This window comes from Anopheles coluzzii, chromosome 2 (genome assembly GCF_943734685.1).
Source record: "Anopheles coluzzii chromosome 2, AcolN3, whole genome shotgun sequence".
Lineage (NCBI taxonomy): Eukaryota > Metazoa > Arthropoda > Insecta > Diptera > Culicidae > Anopheles > Anopheles coluzzii.
The window spans coordinates 8,261,892-8,282,672 of NC_064670.1; the positions used below are offsets into that span (position 1 = coordinate 8,261,892).

The 20,781-nt window shown below is 45.0% G+C and overlaps 2 protein-coding genes across 4 annotated transcripts in view; one reads left to right on the forward strand and one right to left on the reverse strand.

Annotated features, from left to right (window-relative positions):
• Nucleotides 1–20,781, reverse strand: part of LOC120951310 (peripheral plasma membrane protein CASK) — a 192,946-nt gene that overhangs the window by 116,641 nt on the left and 55,524 nt on the right. The gene's annotated exons all lie outside the window — the stretch shown is intronic.
• LOC120951314 (alkaline phosphatase) lies at nt 7,660–13,734 on the forward strand. Its single transcript, XM_040369969.2, has 8 exons — nt 7,660–7,937; nt 8,141–8,481; nt 8,612–8,804; nt 10,082–10,254; nt 11,948–12,112; nt 12,491–12,662; nt 12,845–13,014; nt 13,115–13,734. Exons 1-8 carry the CDS (start codon nt 7,853–7,855, stop codon nt 13,460–13,462), a joined length of 1,647 nt encoding a protein of 548 aa, XP_040225903.2. The 5' UTR covers nt 7,660–7,852; the 3' UTR covers nt 13,463–13,734.

Genomic DNA, 20,781 nt, shown 5'->3' on the forward strand with positions numbered 1-20,781 from the left:
GACACTACCGTCCAATGCCCATAAGATCATTTTTACTGATGTTTTCCTAACCCCAAACAAAATACTTTCCCCAAACTGGACGATAACCTGTGCAAGCAGCAAAAGCTCTCAAATTATAATCCACCCAACGCCTCTAACACACCTAGCAACAGCATAAGCTATTGGGAGTAAATTAATTGCAATGACTATCGATATCAATTCTCCTCCACATCACAGCCGACCATGGTGGCGGCAGTAAGGCAAAAGTATGCGTAAGCGTTACGTTGGGATTACGTCTTCACTTTCTCTCGTGCCATCGCCCCGAACCTTATCCCTTAATGAAATCTCCTTTACGAGTGCATCGTACCCGCTTTCCAGACTCCGAACAAACAAACACACACACACACACACACACACATATACGTATCACTGTGTGTGAAAATTTCGTTCGCAAACGAGCCACTTAAAACTTACACCAACCAATTCCACTTATCCCGGATGATAACAGCGAAGGCAAAAGGTCTTTGGGGGGAACGGGCTGCTGAAATTCGGCCACATCCTGAGACCCTTTTCTTTTCGGTCGGTGACTACGTCATTGAAACTTCCACCACGTCAAGGTGTAGCAAGTATTTTTTGGAACGATTTTTTTTTTTTTTGCGAGGTCCTGCCACCATGATACGAAGAATATGAACCCGCGAGGCATTCCCTCTGCTTGCTAAAATCTACCCTTCAGTACTAAAGCAGATTATCATCAATTTTCTCTTTATGTACACTCCTCCTTGATAAGGGCTTGAATGCTCGCGAGTGTATAAAAGTGAAAGTGTTCCTCGCAAGCACGCGAAGTTTCCCTTCAACGAACTGGGATGGTTCTGCATTTCCATCAGATTTAAGGGTTAAGAAAATATCATTCCCCTACTACACTCCATTGTTCCGAAAGAGGGATACAATCGATCGGACAGGGAATATTCAACAGGACGTGAAGCGCAGATTTCCATGAGTAATTGAAAACTAAAAAAAAGGAGAAAAAAAATGCTTCAAGCTATAAGATCCCCTCCGTACGGTTGTCTCTTTTTTTCCGGAGGTAACATAAACAGTTGAATTAACTTTAACTGTTTGTCAACTAATTAAAGCTAATGGTGGATGATTATAATAAGCCATTTCGTTGAACGGGCATACCTTTACCGGTAATCGTGTCGGCCTTAAAACCCTGCACAAAACCTGCCCATCTTCCGACTCATACAGCACCTGTTTAGCACCTTTCGATAACAAAATTGATTAAACTTTGACCGACCTACATGGCGGCGCTGCAAATGCTCCTGTGTCCAACAGTCGGGGGAAAGCTGAGCGCGATAATTTCATGTACAAAGTATCTGGCACCCTCTGCAAGCAGCCATATAAGAGATACCCACCAGATGCAAAGTACGGCTACCGATGTTGGTACCAACTGCCGCTCGCAACAATTTAAGCACCGATTAATGGTTGAACCACTGCTTTGTCACTGGTTGCAAACTGGTTGAATCGTCTGCTTAATGGACAGAAAATTGGTTGGAGAGTCTCGCAAGCGGATAATTTTTGTTCATAAATTATTGTCCCTCACCCATACCTTTTCCAGGATGTGTTATTACTGAGATCCCATTACCCAAGGTACTGCTACGCATTGGTGCGGTACGGCAAGGATGCTTATTCAGCACGGTGGTTGAAAGTTTTGATTGCAATCTAAAATTTGTATTTTTTTTTATCGTTAAAGTATGGTCGTAGTAGTTTTTCAAACATTTGCCCATCTAATCGAGGAAGCAAAAGAGCCAATGATTATGCCTTACATTGGTTTTATTGTACTCAATGTCTAAAGGATATATTATGTGCTGAAATCAATATTTAATTATTTTGTATGTATTTCCTAGCAACTAAACATTGTAAAAGCAAGCAAATCATTGAAAAGCATGAAAAAGTCCAACACACTTCCTTCACTGTACTCACAAAAAATAGACTAATTGTCATCTCAAATAGCACTTTGTAACTATTCACAATACAACCAAATGCTGTTGTAACATGCTTTAAAAATACACATAAAACAGTGAGTGGATGTAGTGAGAGCACGACACCAACGAAACGGTTTAAATGGTCTAGAATGAAACCGAGCGCTTCCAAATATTCGAAAGGCCAAATGATTCACACGCTATGTGGCTATACCAATTGACCCGGTCGTACATTCCCACCAATTTTGTGCATTCTAATTTAACCCCTTTCTACTACAGCTCACTCACTACCCATTGTTTTCGTGTGTTTGCGCAGTATTTCTCCACCCCAGCGTTCTCTTACATTGTGCTATTTCCTATCGCCGCTCGTTAAATGGATTTATTGCAAAGCCAAATATAAAAGCTCCACCAAAAATTTGGCACGCTGACAGCATGCTGCACATTTGCATCGCACTGCCCGCTCGGTCGATTTGACAAATGGTGACTGTTATTTTATGATGATGGTTTAATATTTCATAACACGGTTTAATCAAAATCTCTCGATCCACTCAAAAATAAACAAAGAAACAACGACACCGAAACATCGTGAGTGGTGTGCATATTACCGTGGTGCTCTGACAATCACAGATTAATATCACTGAACACTATACTTCTTTTGTCTACCCCTCCTCCCCCCCCCCATCCAACAACCCACCACCACGTACCCTTCATGTACAAGGGTTACCATCGTGATAAAATATACGGCCCAATTCTCATCCCACATGTTGACAGAGAAATATGATTTGCAATGCACATTTAATGCGCGTCCGTATGATTAGAGCAAACGACCTGGATGAGTGTCGGCAGACAAAGCGCAGCGAAACTAATAAAACACAGCGGACAAAGGGAAAACGGGATCCAAGGGTTGATGATGGCTGGGTTCGCAAAAGTATGACGGACAAAAACATTATTCCATGACCTGGATTGCACTGGCGGTGCAAATGCTACATGCACAATGTTTGCACAATCGTAATTGCTATGTTTCATTTCCATGGAAATGCTTAGTGTATAGCGAATTAGCAAAACCGTTTGGTTGCTGCTATCGGTCGGATGATACGGGTTGTAATTGTGGTGTAATTAGTTGACATTTTGCGGGTTAGTTCCTGGGCATGTTCTTAAATAGAATTCAATCACAGTAATTGACTGCTCTAAGCGATATCCAATAAAGCGTTTATGGTACAGGTTACGTCCATTTTTTTGTTCTTGTTCCTTTTTGCAAATAATTTCGATCAAGGACTGTGGTTTCATTTTGATTTCTACTCATAAAGCTAATTTATATCACCAACAATTTTCTATGTGCTATAAGCATATTCAGATTTAATGCAAAACTGCTATAAACAATGTTTAATTTTAAACCACATGATGTCTACGACCAGATAGAGCTAAACATACGCCAAGCTATTTAAAATCTACTTGATGCACCAACCCAGCCCAGAGGGTCAACAAAGGAATGCATTCGTACATTCAACCTTCGCCTCGGGATTCTGAAAGTATCCCAGCAGCATAATCCAACCTCTGTCTCTGTAGCAGCATTGAAAAAATAAACTGCAAGTATTTCGATAGACCGTATGCACGACAGATTCCACTTTGCTGCTGCGGGAGTGTTTCGTCCCACAGGGAATGCAAATGACTGCAACAAACTGCTCCTTCCTTTTTATTTTCCGTTGGCTTTGTTCGAGCTCCCTTCAAGGAATGCGACAAAATCAGAAACGGTGCGGAAAACAGTGATGCATCACAAAATACTGCCGAAATGATCCTGAAAACCACATCAATATCGTCGAATCTAGGGAGCTAGAGCAAAAACAGCGTCAACATACAGGTAGCTAGGTCGACAACTCAAACTGTTTTCGTTTTCTTGGACACTGGGAAAAGCAAAAGCTCCCATTATATATGTGAAGCGTCGTCACTGAATTCAGTCTGTTACTGCCACTGACTGATTCTTGGTAAACTAGTAGAATTGAAAGGGATTTCATTTAGAAATTACTTTATCTGCAATGTCCAAATTAAAACTAGTCTGGTAGCTAACTTATACAACTGGGAAAAAAACATAAAAGCACTTGTTCCCATAATGCATTTCACCAGATAAAATATTTGATAAAAACTCACCTAAACCTCGTAGAATCTATTTTTCAAACAAAACGTTTTGTTCAGTTCACCAGTAGCTTCACCACGGAGAAGCATCGAAGCAACATTCCCCATCAAGCAGGAGTGTATGGGTGGAGATATTCTGACAGATTGCTGTGACATGCAGCTTTTGTACAATACAGATCCCACAAACCTTGGTTTGTGACGGTACCGTGGACACTAAACCCATACGGTTCATCGGAAACCCAGCGGTGCATTGAAGCGTTTTCATTAGAACAATCAGCTCGAGGATATTTTATGATGAATTTTAAATTCGCCCGAAGGTATGCAATTCACCCCCAGAGATGAAAACATATCACACTTCACTATATTCGAGAATATTCAAAAGCAATGTTTAAAAAGTACTGGCTCTTCAAACGAGTAGCACACGTCGGACACGCACAGACACGGAGTTTCTATCATTTTTCGGCAAGTATGAACCAGCTATTTATAGTCTAAGCGTGCCAAGCAAGTGTCATGATGGTACCATTTATTCAACAGCAAAATCAGACAATTTGATTGTGTGCCGTCATCATTTCTAGGGTGAAATTGTGCAAAATTTTCATCGTACTTTATCTACACTCTTGGACGCTGTGCTGTAACGTATAACATTTAAGAACCCTTTTAATTATTCATATAGAACAGTGAGATCGAACTATGAAAATACTAATATGGAAATACCTACTGAAGAGCATCGCACTTACACTAAAATCGGATTTCAATAAATGACTAACTTCACAGAGAAAGTGTGCGCATATGTAATACGCTTTTAATATTAAATTATAATATGTCCATTGCATGAACTCCGCATCACTGTCGGTAGGTATTTCAAGTGCCATCTATCAGCTTGCCAGCCTTACGCAGGGCTCGCATCGTACATTAATGTAATTAAAATTTCAAACTAATACCCTACTGCTCGAGTACCGCAATCCCACTACAAAAGCGCACTATCGTCGTTGTATGATGAGTGAATCGCCCGGCTCATGTACAAAGCGACATCGGATGGTTAATTCCTACCACACATTACATCATTTTACAAATCGCTCTACAGATTACGGCCCAGTTGATCAAAGCAAATGCCAGCGAAGTAGATAACAATCAATCAATACACACTAAAAGCACTCTGGAGACTTTGTCATTTTTTGGCGCCATATGTAATCAGCTAATCGATTAGTACATGAAAATGAAAATTTTGTTCGTATCCTCGCATCCGTCACATGCTCGGCAGTGCAGTCGGCGAATGCACCGGGTGCGATACCATTCGGGCAAATATTCTTATCGCACACACGCCAACAAAAACACACGATGGGCATAGACACGGTTATCGCTCAGTTACTTTTTTATTACACGCATTCTGTACGACGGCACGCCTTTCACGTGCCGCACATGAGACTCGATAGCGTGACAGACTAAAGCTTGCTTGATTCCTGGATCGATTATCGCGTTCAGAAAACGTGTTTGTTTGCGTTCAGAAAACGAGTGTGAGGGAAAGAGTGAGAGATCAATGAGTGGGCATTTATTTGTCGAGGAAAAGTGTACATGGCTAGAAACAATTGACAGAGCAGTGTCCGTCGCTATCGGCCCGAACTTGCTATCGCAATAAGATAAGAAAACGATGAACTCTTTGCAATGAGCAACCAATGACAACGAACAGCACAGCACGTGTTATGTGAGCCCCATGACTGGATGAAAGGACATATTTCTGTACGCGAAGTGATTATGCCAGCAATTTCTACGGCACACATACACAAACCAATTAAAATGGATTTACAAATTAAAACGCATCTACTGTACGTGTACATCGTCGAGTTGATACTGCATCATTTTATACAATAATATGAAATATTGCGCAGACAGCATCTCAACACACGCTGCCTCACATCTTGATGAACACGTCCTCCACTACTACTTCAAGGAAAATGTGATCCATTATTTCCTGCCAAATATTTGCCAGGGACTTGCAACACACTCTAAAGCTGCGTGATATGCAAACGCTAGCATGTATTGCAGCGACCGCTCAGGTATGGTCGAGGATGCACAGACGCAAGGTGTATAGTGTGGGAACATAAAAAAGAACTACACCTTCAGAACATACTCTGCACACCGAGGATGTTAACTCAACGTCATAACACCGGGACAAAGCTACGTCATACGCTGCTGCACGTGATTTCTATTTCACAAAACGTGCAGCAAAAAAACTCTCTCTCTCTCTCTCTCTCTCTCACACACACACACACACATACGCGCGCACACACAGTACGGTACAGTACGGAGCTCCTTCGCGCTGCTTCAGCTTGTCGTTTAACGCTCGGGAACAATTTAACCGCCACCGCTAAGGCAATCCGAGAAGTGGTCCAATAGTACATCATCTTACCCAGTTCCATTCAACGCCTTCAACGTTATATTTGAAGGTGTTTAGCTTTTTTTATCGGTGCATGTACAATCCAGTTTATTCAGCTTCAACCACCAACTCGAAGCACTCTTGTACCGAAGGTCTGGGTAGTTGGTTGAAGTTGTAAAAAAAAAAACACTAGAAAAACGTGAATATAGTTGTTGTATGTACGTCCTCAACGCTTTCACCTTGCAACTAGAAACGAGCAAGAAACTTCAACGCAACTCAACCGACCACTCGGTACTGAGTTGTGGGTGGCTTTTTACCTGCTACAGTAAAACCAAACCAAAACTAAAAAAGACAGCAAACGACTTGTACGTATCGTTCAGAATAACTCAACAGCAAACATCAATACGAATGCCAGAAAAAATGACGTTCGAAATGAATTTCGTGCATGTCATCTTCTTCTTTTTTTAAATCTACCACACCACCTCAAATCAATTTACTTGGTCTGTATAATTTTGCAAATCATACAACACTTTCATATGACTTCAGCTGTTTCTATTTGTTTCGTTCCAGTTTTTCCAAATATCTAAGTTGCGTTGAGCTCAACGGTTTTGAAGATATTCTCGATTGTACCGTGAACCTTGATATTAATCTCTAAACGCGTAAATCATATTCAATTGCAATGGATAAGATCCATGCATTACGGGGTAGTAGTTAACCCTCGAAATGTTTGTAAAATTCCATTACAAGAACAATTTATAATTCTTGGCGCATTGATAGATGAAACCAATTGCCATTTACAAAGAAACTCTAATTAAAAGCATCGTTTTATTCTACATGCAGCTTGCTCATTGGCAAATTAAAGGAACTCAAATTAACACTTCAGTAAAAACAATAACACAGTAATTACTCAAGGCAAACAGACAGGCATGGCATGTTTTTTTGTGATTTCAATCACATTCTTCTTTCATACCAGTTTCCGCCCGACTTCATCCCGATAGTGACTCAGTTTAAGCTGCCGGGAGCACGCTACAGCTAGCTGTCTGACGCGATGCTGCAGCATTGCCTCGTTTGAAACTCCACATTATCACACCGGCTCGGTAACGGGAACGGAGGCCTTGCCGTTGCTTATCATCGGAAGACGAAACCGTCTTACTCGATCGCTATTATCACCATTACCAGACACCTATATAAGACGCTTCCCGGTTCGTCAGCTGGTGCAGTGGTGCAGGTGTGCTCTCGTCTACCGTTCGGTACAGTCGTGCGTAGGCACAAAATCACAGTCACAGCTTCGGCTGAGCTGCGGACCACCACCGTGTGGTAAAAAAAACGCGTGTGGTCAGCGAGGCCAAACCATCCGTGCCTGAAAGGTCGTCTGCGGTAATTATCGCTCAAGATGCTGTACCGGCTGCTGTGCGTCTATCTAGCTTTGGTCGGTGGCCTAGTTTCGACGTCACCATTGCACCATGAAGCTGAGGAAGGTCAGTATACGCGATTGTTTCTACGGTCGATAGTAACCCACTCGCGTTCGAAAAAGTTTCCTCAAACAGTTCATTCAGTGATGTGGGTATGGTTGGACAGATTAGACGAAATGAAAAAAAAATGAAATTGGCTTGTGGTTGCAAATGTTTTAAAAGTTTATTTTTCGCTTCTACTTCGTTCGATTTCCCTAACCTACGCACAGAATACGACCCAATGCATCCCCAGCGGTTTCTGTTCGCGGATCTGGCGCCAACGGCATCTACCGACCAGCGCGCCAAACGCTCGTCCGCATCGATGCCTAAACTGCGCTTCGAGCCTCCGTCCCCAAACGAGCAGCATGCCCAGTACTGGAACAACGTGGCACAGGACATACTCGACCGGCAGCTGTACAAGAACAGGCTGAACCGGAAGGTGGCCAAGAATGTAATCATGTTCCTGGGTGATGGACTCTCCATCCCAACGCTGGCCGCAACGCGCGTCTACCTCGGTGACGAAAGCACGGAGCTGTCGTTTGAGCGGTTCCCGTACGTGGGACTTTCCAAGGTAGGACTTTGCAAAACCAGCAGCCCAGTTGACGAATTGATTGAATCAAATATTCATTCCCAACCGGTTTGGCGGTTGTGTTTTGATGCCGTGTTCTACACCGAGTCTCTCCCCTTTCTCCACTTCGCAGACATACTGCGCCAATGTACAGGTTGCTGATTCGGCCTGCACCGCAACTGCCTACCTGGCCGGAGTGAAGGCTAACTACGGAACCATCGGCCTTACGGCCGCGGCTGCCCTCGGGGACTGTCAAGCGCAGAACGATACCTCCAACCATGTACATTCGATTGCAAAATGGGCCCAGGACGCTGGGCTTTCTACCGGTTCGTACTCACCACGTCCTACAAGCACCTTTTCCATTCATCAACTCGGCTGATCGTCAGCATCACCACCACCATCGTAAGCAGCATCATCATCATCAGCAGCATCATCCTCGCACAGTCACCGAGCCTCTCAACTCCGATACGTACCGTTGTGGCTTCGCGTAACTCAACCGCTTATCTTTTCCACCACACATCGACGGTGAGGCGGATAGCGACCGTTGTCTAGCTTTAGTATAAACTACACGACGGCAGGTTGTGGCTATATATATATATATATGTGTGTGTTTTTGTGTATGTACACATGCGTGTATGGCAATGTCTAACGAAAACAATTGAAGCCAACGGTTCTTGCCTACCCGCGACTATCTGCCATTACCTACAGCACACAACACACTGTCATTCGTCAATCATTCGTCACATTGTGTCAACATACACACCGGGTTGGATGGCATTTTTTTCCTTCCCCTTTATCTAGCCCTGTAGAATGCTTTTAATATAACAATCCTCCACCAGTACCGAGTATCCGATGGATTGCTCGTGTTTGTGACATTCATCTTTCATAGCTCGGACGTTTTGCAAAAAGCTGGAACACTAACCAGCTAACCTCAAACGAGCGATCCGTGGGAGGTTTTGTTTGCTACCCGGCTATCCTACGGCATGGTTGTGTATGGAGGTGAAATGTGTCCCCTGCCTTTGACAGTCGGAAAATGCAGCGGCAGCATGAGCTAGAACAGCCCAGCGACAAAGACGCCCTGCAAAATCGATTCCAATACGACAGAAATCACTATCCCCGGACGGGTCAAGCTGTTGAGCCTCCGGTACCGGGAGCGGTCATGTTTGCGGCTGAGCTCAGTATTACATCCCTTGTGATTTCGTAAATATTTTATGCAAATTTATTGACACACATTCATATCCCTTGCCTCGTACCCCCCCGTTTGAGTTCGCGCGTTTTGCGAGACGTCCTATTTCGTCGCAAACCGGGAGGTTATGGATAGTAGTTCAAAACGTTCACTATGCTAGGCGCTACTTCTAAACAAGTCCAAAAGGTCCCTGACTCGGCGAGCAAACATCATCCATCGGTTAATAGAGCTAACAGGGTTCCCAAACAAAAACCCGTCACACTCACAGAGTAAGCTAGCAGCGGGTGGAGTTCGGAAAACCCCTATTAATGATGCTCAGCACTAAAGTTGGCCAACATGCTGCTCCAAAACTTGGCACTGGCTTGGGTGTGTCATCTTTCTAAATTTTTACCATTTCTCTCTTTCATTTCCTTGCAGGATTCGTAACAACCACGGAAGTGACGAATGCTTCCCCAGCTGGGATGTATGCCCACACGGCCAATCGAAACTGGGAGTATAACGGTGCCATCGAGAAGGACGGCTTTGATCCTGCCGTATGCCAAGATATTGCCTCCCAACTTATCCATGGCGAGGTCGGCAAACATATGCGAGTAAGTAAACTAATCTGCACACAGCGGCTCTGAGCCGTTTCGTTGCTCGTTGAAGTTTCCCTAGATCAAGGAATAATTCATTGAGATATTACCAAGCGGTTTGCTCCCACAAGAGGAACAAAAAAGGCAGCTACAGTATCCAAAGCAGCTTCTGGTATCTTTCCAACTGAATATCCCAACGGTAGAATGTGTGAACGTAATCTTTTACCGTGATTCATTCTGTTCACTGAAACGATTGCACAAAGATCTGACCATTCTGACGGCAGTCACCGCAAATACTACTCTACTGCACTCTAACTGCAAAGCACACACTCGACCAACTTCGAATCGAATTACCACAAAACGGGTGGAAAAGAATCTCTGCACGAACATTCTGCCCCATAGCTGGGTTTCGGCCCGGGGATTGAGTACTTCTGTCACCGAGGGTGTGTAAACTGCGCTATCGAAAGCCCGGACAGTAAGGAAGACCAGTCCTTGCTTTATCAAACCCAGCCACATACAGCCAATGTCTATTCCCTTAAGCTTTACCCTATCGCCAACATTTCAGCCTTAACCTCAAACTTTCCAATATGCGCGATAAGGCAAGAGAGCAAGATTGTTGGGAGATGAAAGGAGTAAGGAACACCGAACGAACAGCATTCACTGCCGCAACCCTACTATAATCGAATTCCGTTCAAATCCCCAACACAAATGTGTGCGAATGTTTTCATATGCCACCCGCGAACTTCCACCGCCTCTGGTGGAAGGAGTCTGCATTTTATCACTGCTCTCGCATCTCTCTGGGCGATGCAGAAAGCTGACGAAAATCTACGATTTTCTACCACTGGCTAATGCACCCCTAATCCGCAAACAACCTCAGCCTCCGCTCCGCCTCCCAGGCGCGCAAGCGTTCGGAGAACGTAATTAGTGTTCCGAGCTTGGATGATCATTTTTGTGACTTTGCTAATACTGTTTGGTTAGAGATCCAAAGTTAAATGCAAGAATTGGAATAAAGTTCAGCAACAGCAGCAGCAGCGTGGCTTCTGCTTGGTTGCCTGCAGGGTTGGGAGGAGGTTTTGCATTCGTTCAGCAGTGGGAGTTGGTGTGTTTGTGTGTGTCCATGTGAGTCACAGACACCAGACCACAGAACATAATTGAGATCTCGCACATCAAAGTACACGACGACTTTAATTAAATGAAATCAATTGCCACTCGGAACTTGATCCGGGTTAATCAAATACGCGGGTTTATGATGCCATGCTGAGCGCACTCCCGCTCTACCAGTTCGAGGAACGGAATTAAATTCCTAACCCCGTGGGTGATGTTTTGATGATGACAATGCAAACCATATGTAAACCCGTTGTTGAGTGTACTCAAAAGAAATCACCATTGCTTTGAAGCAACAGTTTACCAAACATTGGAAATCAATTTTAATTAACATGATACGCCATACATTTTTTCTCTCTTCAGTTCAAACATTCACTAAACATTGAACCATGTTGTCATCTTTCTGATCTCAGGAATGTCATTCTGTACAACGATTGTCTCGAACCAAATGTACGTGCATACTTCATTCATTAGTCGACGAACCCCTGTTGCAACAATATTCCTTTTTTGAGAAGGATTCCATATTCACCGCTCTCTAGATAAGTGCTCGATTGACATGTCTGCATGGTACTACATATGCGTTCCACTTGTGGCTATGGTTTTGCAGGTTATTATGGGCGGAGGTCGTCGGGAGTTCCTGCCAACCCACGAAACCGACATCGACGGCATCCAGGGAAGGCGCACCGATGGAGAGGATTTAATTAAACACTGGCAACATCATCATTCCCATCACCGATCTGCATACGTGCAGAACCGTGTCCAATTACTCGAGGTAATTAGGGATACCAAAACAGAAGAGGGGAACCCACAGCAAAAACACAGATTGTTCACTCCATGCACACAGATTCACAAACTGGTTGATGGTAGAGTTACATTGAGTTCAATACACCGCATAATACACAATAGTTTCTCAACTGTGGTATACATTTGAGGGGACGAGCTTTTTAACATCCACACACAGCCATCGATACAGGCACGGAGAAAGTAAATTTTTGGAACACTTTTGGCTTATGTCAAACCATTATTTTCTCCCATAAGTGCTACGACGAAGCAATTGAAAATTCATGACTACACACAAGCGACAGCAAAACAAAGAGAAGAACATAATTTGAAATCCTATCGACTTCTTTCGCCATGTGCGTCTCCATAGACCAACACTGCGCACGGTGAGACGGACTATTTGCTTGGCCTGTTTAGCAGCAAGCATCTTCCCTACCATCTGGACGCGGACGAACAGCAGATCCCCACGCTGTCCGAGATGGTATCAACCGCGATGGACATCCTCGAGCGCAACGACAATGGATACTTTCTATTTGTGGAAGGTACGTGACACTGCAAAAACTGGACCCACTTTCCACGGGCCCACGTCTAGCAGCATATCTTTCCGTGCGCTACAACTATTGTACTTATTCTATCTATTCCATGGCTTGTGCTTCTTTCATCTCTACTCGGACCTTTGCACGGACCACCAAACCACTCCCACACATACACACAAACACACCAGGCGGCCGGATTGATCATGGGCATCATTACACACAGCCGATAAGAGCGTTCGACGAGACGGTCGAGTTCGCCAAAGCTATCGAGATGGCACGCAGCCGCACGAGCCAGGATAATACACTGATTGTCGTAACGGCGGACCACTCGCACACGATGACGATGAGCGGTTACTCGGTAAGGGGAGGACGGGGTGGGGATGCCGTGGAGACGCCGTACCGGCCCGGTCCGAAAGCCGATTGTCTAATCATGCCCTTTTCGCATCTCACACCCGTAGAGTCGCAAAAATGACATACTCGGAGTTAATAATGGCCAGCGGGCGGATGATGAGCTGCCGTACGCCACCATCAGCTACGCGAACGGACCTGGTTACGATCGGAACGTGCAGCGCGAAGCCCGGCTCGACCTGAACCGGGTCGACATGCGGGACAAATCGTTCGCCTTTCCGAGCACCGTACCGCTCGGGCTGGAAACACACGGCGGTGACGATGTGGCCGTATTTGCCAGCGGTCCTTGGGCGCATCTGTTCAGCGGTACCTACGAGCAGCATTTCATCCCGCACGCGATGGCCTACGCCGGATGCATTGGACCGGGTCGTACGGCCTGCACTGAGCAGCAATCGTAAATCGGACAGCTTCTTCGACACAGACAGCAAATGAGAAGCGGACGCTGCCAAAAGAATTCGGAATCTCAACAACCTTCGCCAATGCCGCCGAAGGTACAATGGTCGAGCGCTGACCGTGTTCGCCCAGTGCTCTTACCGGAACGGAATATTCTTTTCGGCTTAATTGGCATCCAGTGTTCCAGCCGTCAATGGAGTTGATTGAGATTGAGGCACACTCAGCAGCATACAGAATCAGAGTAATAAATGCGCAATCAAAGAGATGCGCTACCGAAGTGACGTGTTTTTGAGCTTACTGTGCTGAACAGCGGTTTGGTAACCAAGGACCACAACCAGAATGCTAGGGAATCGTTTCTAAAGGCACGACCGATTATATGCAAAACAATAATTTTTTTTCTATTTTTTTAAAGATGAGCCAGTTTGTACATGTGAGTTTTTTGTTACCGTTGCTCAGTTTTTTTTTTCTAAAAATCCATCCAATTATGTGCAATATTTGTTGTGTAAGACCAACAAAAAGCACGTGTTTCGTGAGTTACGAAAAGAAGCAGACGAAGAAGTTGTGGTGAGAGGTTGATGGGATCTTTGATCTATTCCATAATAAGACTTATCTTTGAGGCTGTTAAAAGATGTTCCAAACAAGCACCCAAACAATGGTAAGTCTCACAACCGTCAAAAATGGTTATAAAAATTCGATACTATAATGAAAAGCACACTTCTTTCATACATGTTTGCCCTAGTTTTGTTCGACGCAAACAAAAAGCTCCAATTAAAAGAAACCCGCGGCGGAAAGTAGCCCCATGCTTCACATCGCGTGCAATCTATCGCTTGCTTGTACCATAAATCATACACTAATTAAACAGCTCTACCCGCTCGCTCTACGACACACCTCGCCATAGTTATAACATTCCGAGAGCCTTACCCACAGCCACCCGGGGACCGCATTTCACAGCAAAAATGGTGAGTAAATGAGTGCAACAATAAGCGCACTCCCTGCCTTCGACGTCCTTCAATCCAACGTGCTCGCGCGGCACTAACTATATTTCTATATTCGATTACTGGACGGGCTGCTTTTTTACTGCAACTCACCAGCCTCGCCGAACGCTTATTACACTACTTTTTCACCGTCCGAACCCGTGCCCTCGGTGCCTTATGCCGGTGGCCTTATTTCCCATAAATCACACCCGCGCTACCCGGCAAAGGAACCAAAATCCCAAGCACCAGAAACGACACTATCGGGAGAGCGTCAAACGAGGGATCTTAAGGCTTTACTGCCACCCTGTCCCTGCCGCGGGTGAAACAAAGGGGAGCCCACCAAATTCCGTGCGCCTATTATGCTGCGAAGCATATTAAAAGACTTTAGCGACACGGGACTCAGATCGGGCTGGGTGGTTTTATTTTTAAGTGCTTCATTTTTCAATCGAAGCTCTAACGGGATCCAACAGCCACAGTAGGGAGGGGAAAAAGTGCATCCCATTTCGGGCAGGCAAGCTGTAAGCTTGCGCCAGCAAATCACGTTGCAATGCTGCTATTGTTTTCCGCAATTACGTGTTTGTTGTTTTTTGCGCTTCATTTTACTATAATAATAACTTTACGTTCATCATTTTGGCGGATTCTTTTTCTTTCCCATCCATCATGCGCACCATACCATGTTTGTGCGCCGCTGTGCTTTGTGAACGCTTGAAGTATATATTTCTTCCACTTAGAAATAGCGAGCCGCTTTGAACCTAGGGAAACGACCGCCGCCAAGCACTCAGCCATTAATTGCTCTCGTAAAAAAAGCGTACAGAGGTTCTGCCTGAAATATAGAATCCAACTTTGGAGCTGCTTTTGCCGAGCGGAAACGTTAACGAACTCTTTCCGAGAATCAGCAAATCCCGGTTCGACCGTTTTGCATTGCGCCCTGCACCATACGCCCGATGTAAGCAATCTTTCAAGCAACATCGAACCCATGCGCCTGGATTTATGCAGCAAAGAGAACACACAATCTCGGTGCGATGAGAACAGCGCACAAGGCAACAATATAAAAAACGCAACCAAAAAAAAAAACTCACTCCATAATGGTGCGCTGCGAAACTATTTCCATATTTTTTTCCTACCCTTCTAATCCTCTCCTCAACAATCGGGCGCGCTACTCGCCGGCGGTCCACGGTGTCCAAGCAATTCGCGCGGGAATTATTACATTATGGCTCTCCGATGAGGAAGGCGCCCGTGCCCGGCGTGAACGGTTCGCAACAAAATGGTCGAAACGATGGGCGGATGGATTTGTAGCGTCCTCGCGGAGTTTACCGACGGAAAACTTCCGCTTCGTTGTGGTGTAACACGAATATCCGTACCCGTGCACGACGCCCCAAAACCTCCGGACCCTCGTTTCACCCACCGGAAGTTGAGCCATTCGAAACTATTAATTTTGCTCTGCCGCATAGCGCGCCCATTGCCGGGTGACTGGTTCCGGCCGAAGCACTCATTTTGGATTCATATAACCGTAATATGAATCCCACCGCAGCAACCAAACAAAACCTCTCTTCCACCTTGTCGGCCACTCGCTTTTAATCGAATCCGCTGCCCGGCGTCGGAACCCTTCAGAAGGTACGATACGCCACGTACTTAGTATGTATTGCTGGTGCGCCGCCTCCAAGGGGGATTACAAATAACTGAACGAGCCTCACGAACTGGTGTCGCACACCGATGGACTGGCGCTGGGGGTAGGCGCGCATTCACACACACACACACACATGCACGTAAATTCAGCAATGGTTAACGGTGGTGAGGGATGCCGGGAGGCAGTAACAATAAATCCAACAGGCTGTACACTTTATTTGGCACGGAATGAAAGCGTGGACTCCTCACTTTGGGTGCAATTTCTCTCTCTACGGATGATGGAGACTGTTGAATGAGTCACGGGAGAGTTGGGAAACATGTATAGGTTGTCAGGATCACTGCGCATTACTTTTGGGGTGGCACTGTTGCCTCCGTGTCTTTAAGCCAATGGATATAGGTGGAGTGGGTGCCGAGTGTAAATGATCCCATGCTCTACTAAGTTTATGACAAAAACAAAGGTACATAACGATAAAAAATATACATTCATTGGATCCCTCGCGACCAAATTGTTGTTTCACTGCAAATCTCGTCGAAATGCAGCCGTTGTAAAACAGTTAAAGCACCCGTCAAAACCTACCACGGGCATTGCATCATTGTCATCGCGAAAGAAAGGTATGCACTATTGTAATCTCTAACAATGCACTCCCTTTTATGTGTTCCACCGATACGAGGGAGAAATAAAATGAATACATCATATACCAAGGGTAGCTGCTCCCTGTTACGGGTGCCACGGCCACTGGGTGAATTACTACAAAGCACAATTGCATACAAGTGAACCCACCCGCCCACACAGTTTAGCTACACACCACCCATGGCAACGCCAATGAGCGGAAATAATGCGAACCAGAGTGCGTCGGCGTTTGCAGTGAAATTCTAACAAAACGCACACTCGCAGCGGGACAGCGAAAAATATTAATATTCACTTCCATCCCGACCTGGTAGTGATTGTAGGCCACAACAGCCGTGCACTCTCGCCAGAGAGGGTACGGCATTATCTTTCCATCTGTTGCCGCTGCCAGCGGAAGCTGAAATATTAGCTGAAATATGTCGAGTTACTGCGGCGCTCCAACCTCGACAGAGACCTGGTTCCCGGCATGAAACGAATGCGATGACAGCTTTCCTTTCTGATACCGGTCAGCATAGTTACAGCGTGTGTGTGTGTGTGTGTGTTTGTGTAGGTATATGTATAAACTCTCTTTCTTTTTCGTTCCGGGAATGACGCCAGGTATACCGGAAGCATGACGAGCCAGGGACAGGTCGATTTAATTCTTTCGTCTTGCTAAAACAAAAAAAACGGGGAAGAGAACATCTCTAAGGTCTTCTATCGGGGATGCTTTTCATTCCCGTTTCAATGGAAAACCTGCCACGACCAATAGGTCGCAACCATCCATCGCTCGCGGCGCTCGGTAGCACACAATGGCGAGCGCTGCCGAAAGGAATCCTTTCGTTTCGCGGAGTCCCTTTTTCCCATAGATACACACATCGGTACATTTTCCGTCGCTTTTAAAGGTTTCTCAAGAAAAGAAATGAATGTGTTCGCTCGTGCCATTTGTGCCCGTTAATATGAAAAAGAAAAAAAAATCCCACTGCCTTGTAAAACCACAATATTAATTACGCCACTCGTGCTGTGCCTCGTCCTAGCTAGAAACGGTAGTCTGCATCCACGCGCAAAAGCGCACAACACAGGACGGCGAGAAGGAATTGTAGCGACACATTTTTCAACCGATCAAAAACCCTCAATCACCGTCAGCATCATAATTATGGCCATTAAGGGCCGGTCATTGGCAGGGCACCCTCATTGACGCTGGAATATTTTTGCCATCCTCTTTTTTTTTCTCTCTCACAGACTTGCTTCCAAGAAGTAGCCAGTTTGCATCCCAAAAATTATCGCTAATGGTGAGCCAATTACTTTGACCATCAAAAACGCTGTGTACCATGTTCCTGCCCATCAAATCATCGAATCTGCCGCCGCTTCTACATGACCCGAGTACCGATTTCATCGCATCGGTTATCAGGTTTGAAGTTGCCCCTCCGTTCTGGCCATCCACGCGTGTTGCCATTAGTGTACGTTTAAAATGTTTCAAACAAATAAACAACACACAAAACACCCCATACCAGTGAGAGCATCCTAACGCACTGTCTGCGAGCGTTAGTAGTTCGTTCTGGCCGAAATTCCTGCGCCACCACTTCATCCGATTTCATCATCTTCAAGCATCTTCTCGCCGTGTTTCCCGTGATGATGCTTTACTATTTCCCGCTGCTCGCGAAAGCGCAACCGCGTGACAAATGGATATCATTTATCAGTGTATGAAAAATTGCATTACCATTCGACGACTAGATTCCACTGTCGGTCGCGCAATGGCAGGAAGCAGCGGAGCTTCTTTGCGCGATGCCATTACCGGGGTATGCCCATTTTTGAACTTCAATGGCGCATTTCCACCGATGCTTTTTGCCCGTTTTTCCCTTCCCCCATTCTACTGTCATCCCGCAATTTTTGGATGCTCGAATCGATAACCGCACCACAAAGGGCACTGGGGAAGCCATCGTTTGTCGTCGTCGTCGTAGTTGTTTCTACTGACACTTACCTATTGTTGTTGCGCGGCATGAAGCGGCGAAAAGGGGAGAGACCATGGAAAAAGAGAAGAAAAGAAACATTTATTAAACTCTGGCCGCATTCGTTATCCGGAGAGATGATGGGGAGGTACGGAAATATATGAGTGCATTGTAAATAAAACAGCAGCAACAAGCAGTTTCATCCGGTGTATCCGAACGAAACCAACGGCATTTGAATGGAGCGTACGAAGCAGATTTAAATCTTGCGAGGATGGCAAGCGAACCACGGGACGGTGGTCCCGCGCTCAAACTCGCTACAGTATGTGCGTGTATCAATTTTATGGACTCCGTATTGAGCTTCACATTATTTGCCATCTTCCGGAATGTTGCTTCTAGCGAAATTGGAACTGGATAGCTATAAATAAACTGTCTTCCCATGTTCGTACACAACTAACGAAAATGTAGCCAAACTTCAAAGAAATCAATTTTGCCATCGAGCCAAACGGATATTTGTCTCAAAGCACTTGGTTATATGCGCACAGCAGCTAGTTACGCAGAAAATGGCAAATGTCAAGCGGATGATGGCAGCTGTTCAACGTTTAATCTGGCACATCTTCCAACGCACAAAAAAAAGTTATTTCTTTCACCTCTTTAATTTTAAATATCAAAATTCTCTACCAACCATTAAGCTTATTTCCCTCCTCTTCATCAGCTACTCACAGTGCACGACATCAACCACGGATCACGATTTCGCATCGCTGCCAATCCATTATCTAGCGCGCTTCACCGCAATACTGACACGGCTTTTAACGGCCCACCGAAACACATTCGATCGCGGTTCAATTCAGCCCCGTGCAGGCACAGATACAAAAAACGCCACACAAAAAAGATGCTCTACGAACAAGCAATAGATTTATGATGTAAATTTTTCAAAACTTTTCTCTAGTTCTGCTTGTTTCCATGCTCCCTTTTTACCATTTGCTAACTTTTCATGAGCCTTCGTAGCGTTCACTTTGTCACCGGCCCTTTTGCTGCACCTCCCCCCTCCCCTCCCCCCACTGCTGCTGTCGAATGCTCTAACCATGCTGTTTTGTCCCTCTACTGAAAAGGTCGAAATGAACAAACTGTTAAAGCCGATGCGAAACTTTCCCTTCGACTCTAACGAGCCAGCAGTAAGCTGCTTGAGCGCATGAAAGATAGAGTGGCGCCGGCAGCACAGAACACAGAAAAGAAATAATATCAGTTTTTCACTCAAATCGCACTGAGCAATACAAAGCGAGAAAAAAAAACACCAAACAACAGCGAAACAAACTTTCCGCAGGAACGCTTCCAAAGAGAAGCAAAACCAAGTGCACAGAAAAGTGGAAAAGAACTGGAAATGTTTACCAGCGCGCGCGCGTACATGCTACCGTCGATACAAATTACATACCTTCCCCACAGTGACACCGGACGGCAGAATAGACAGCGGGACCGAGGAGCAACAGTACAGCAGAAGCAAACGAATTTTTGATGCGCAAGACATGAATACGAAAACGATCGCCCGCAGCCAGGAGCGATATTTCTTATCGATCGGCAGTGGGATTTTCGGAACCACATTTCGGATCATTTGCTTTGATGTAATGCGAGATTTTGGTTAGCTATAATGGGGTTTAGTTTCTACTGAAAAACATATCAAAACCATTATTGAATCATTTATCATAGTGCTACTTCAACTGCAGCAATCTAAGCAAAAGATCATATCTTCATTTCCGTTTTATCAAACAATTAATATGATTGTGGGAAGTTTAAAGAAATACAAAAAGTTCAATCTCATCAACAATTATCAAAGGATTGAAAACAAATCACATTCTTACAAATCATGCATTCCACGCTAAAAAAAGAAGTCCAACTCCCTTGCGGCCTGGTTTAACAAACGCACCGCTCTGAATTTGTTGTGAGCGGTATTAATACATCCTGTAATGGTTCCGAATGTTTTACCGTCCAATAACGACCACTACAACTCGCCATCATATTGATGCTTTCAAAACCGATCGTATTTTTCAACCTATAATAAGCGAAGGGGGAAGCGGAATACTCACACACAAAAAAAATCTGATTGAAAATAGATGCACCGTACATAGTCGGTGGTTCCATTCTATTGAACCGCCCATTCGTGTCTTCCACTTTTCATT

Coding starts and splice junctions, on each gene's coding strand:
- LOC120951314 (XM_040369969.2), top strand. CDS start 7,853: ATGCTGTACCGGCTGCTGTGCGTCTATCTAGCTTTGGTCGGTGGCCTA. Junction 8,482..8,611: donor CGTACGTGGGACTTTCCAAG/GTAGGACTTTGC, acceptor TCCACTTCGCAG/ACATACTGCGCCAATGTACA. Junction 12,663..12,844: donor ATACTTTCTATTTGTGGAAG/GTACGTGACACT, acceptor CAAACACACCAG/GCGGCCGGATTGATCATGGG.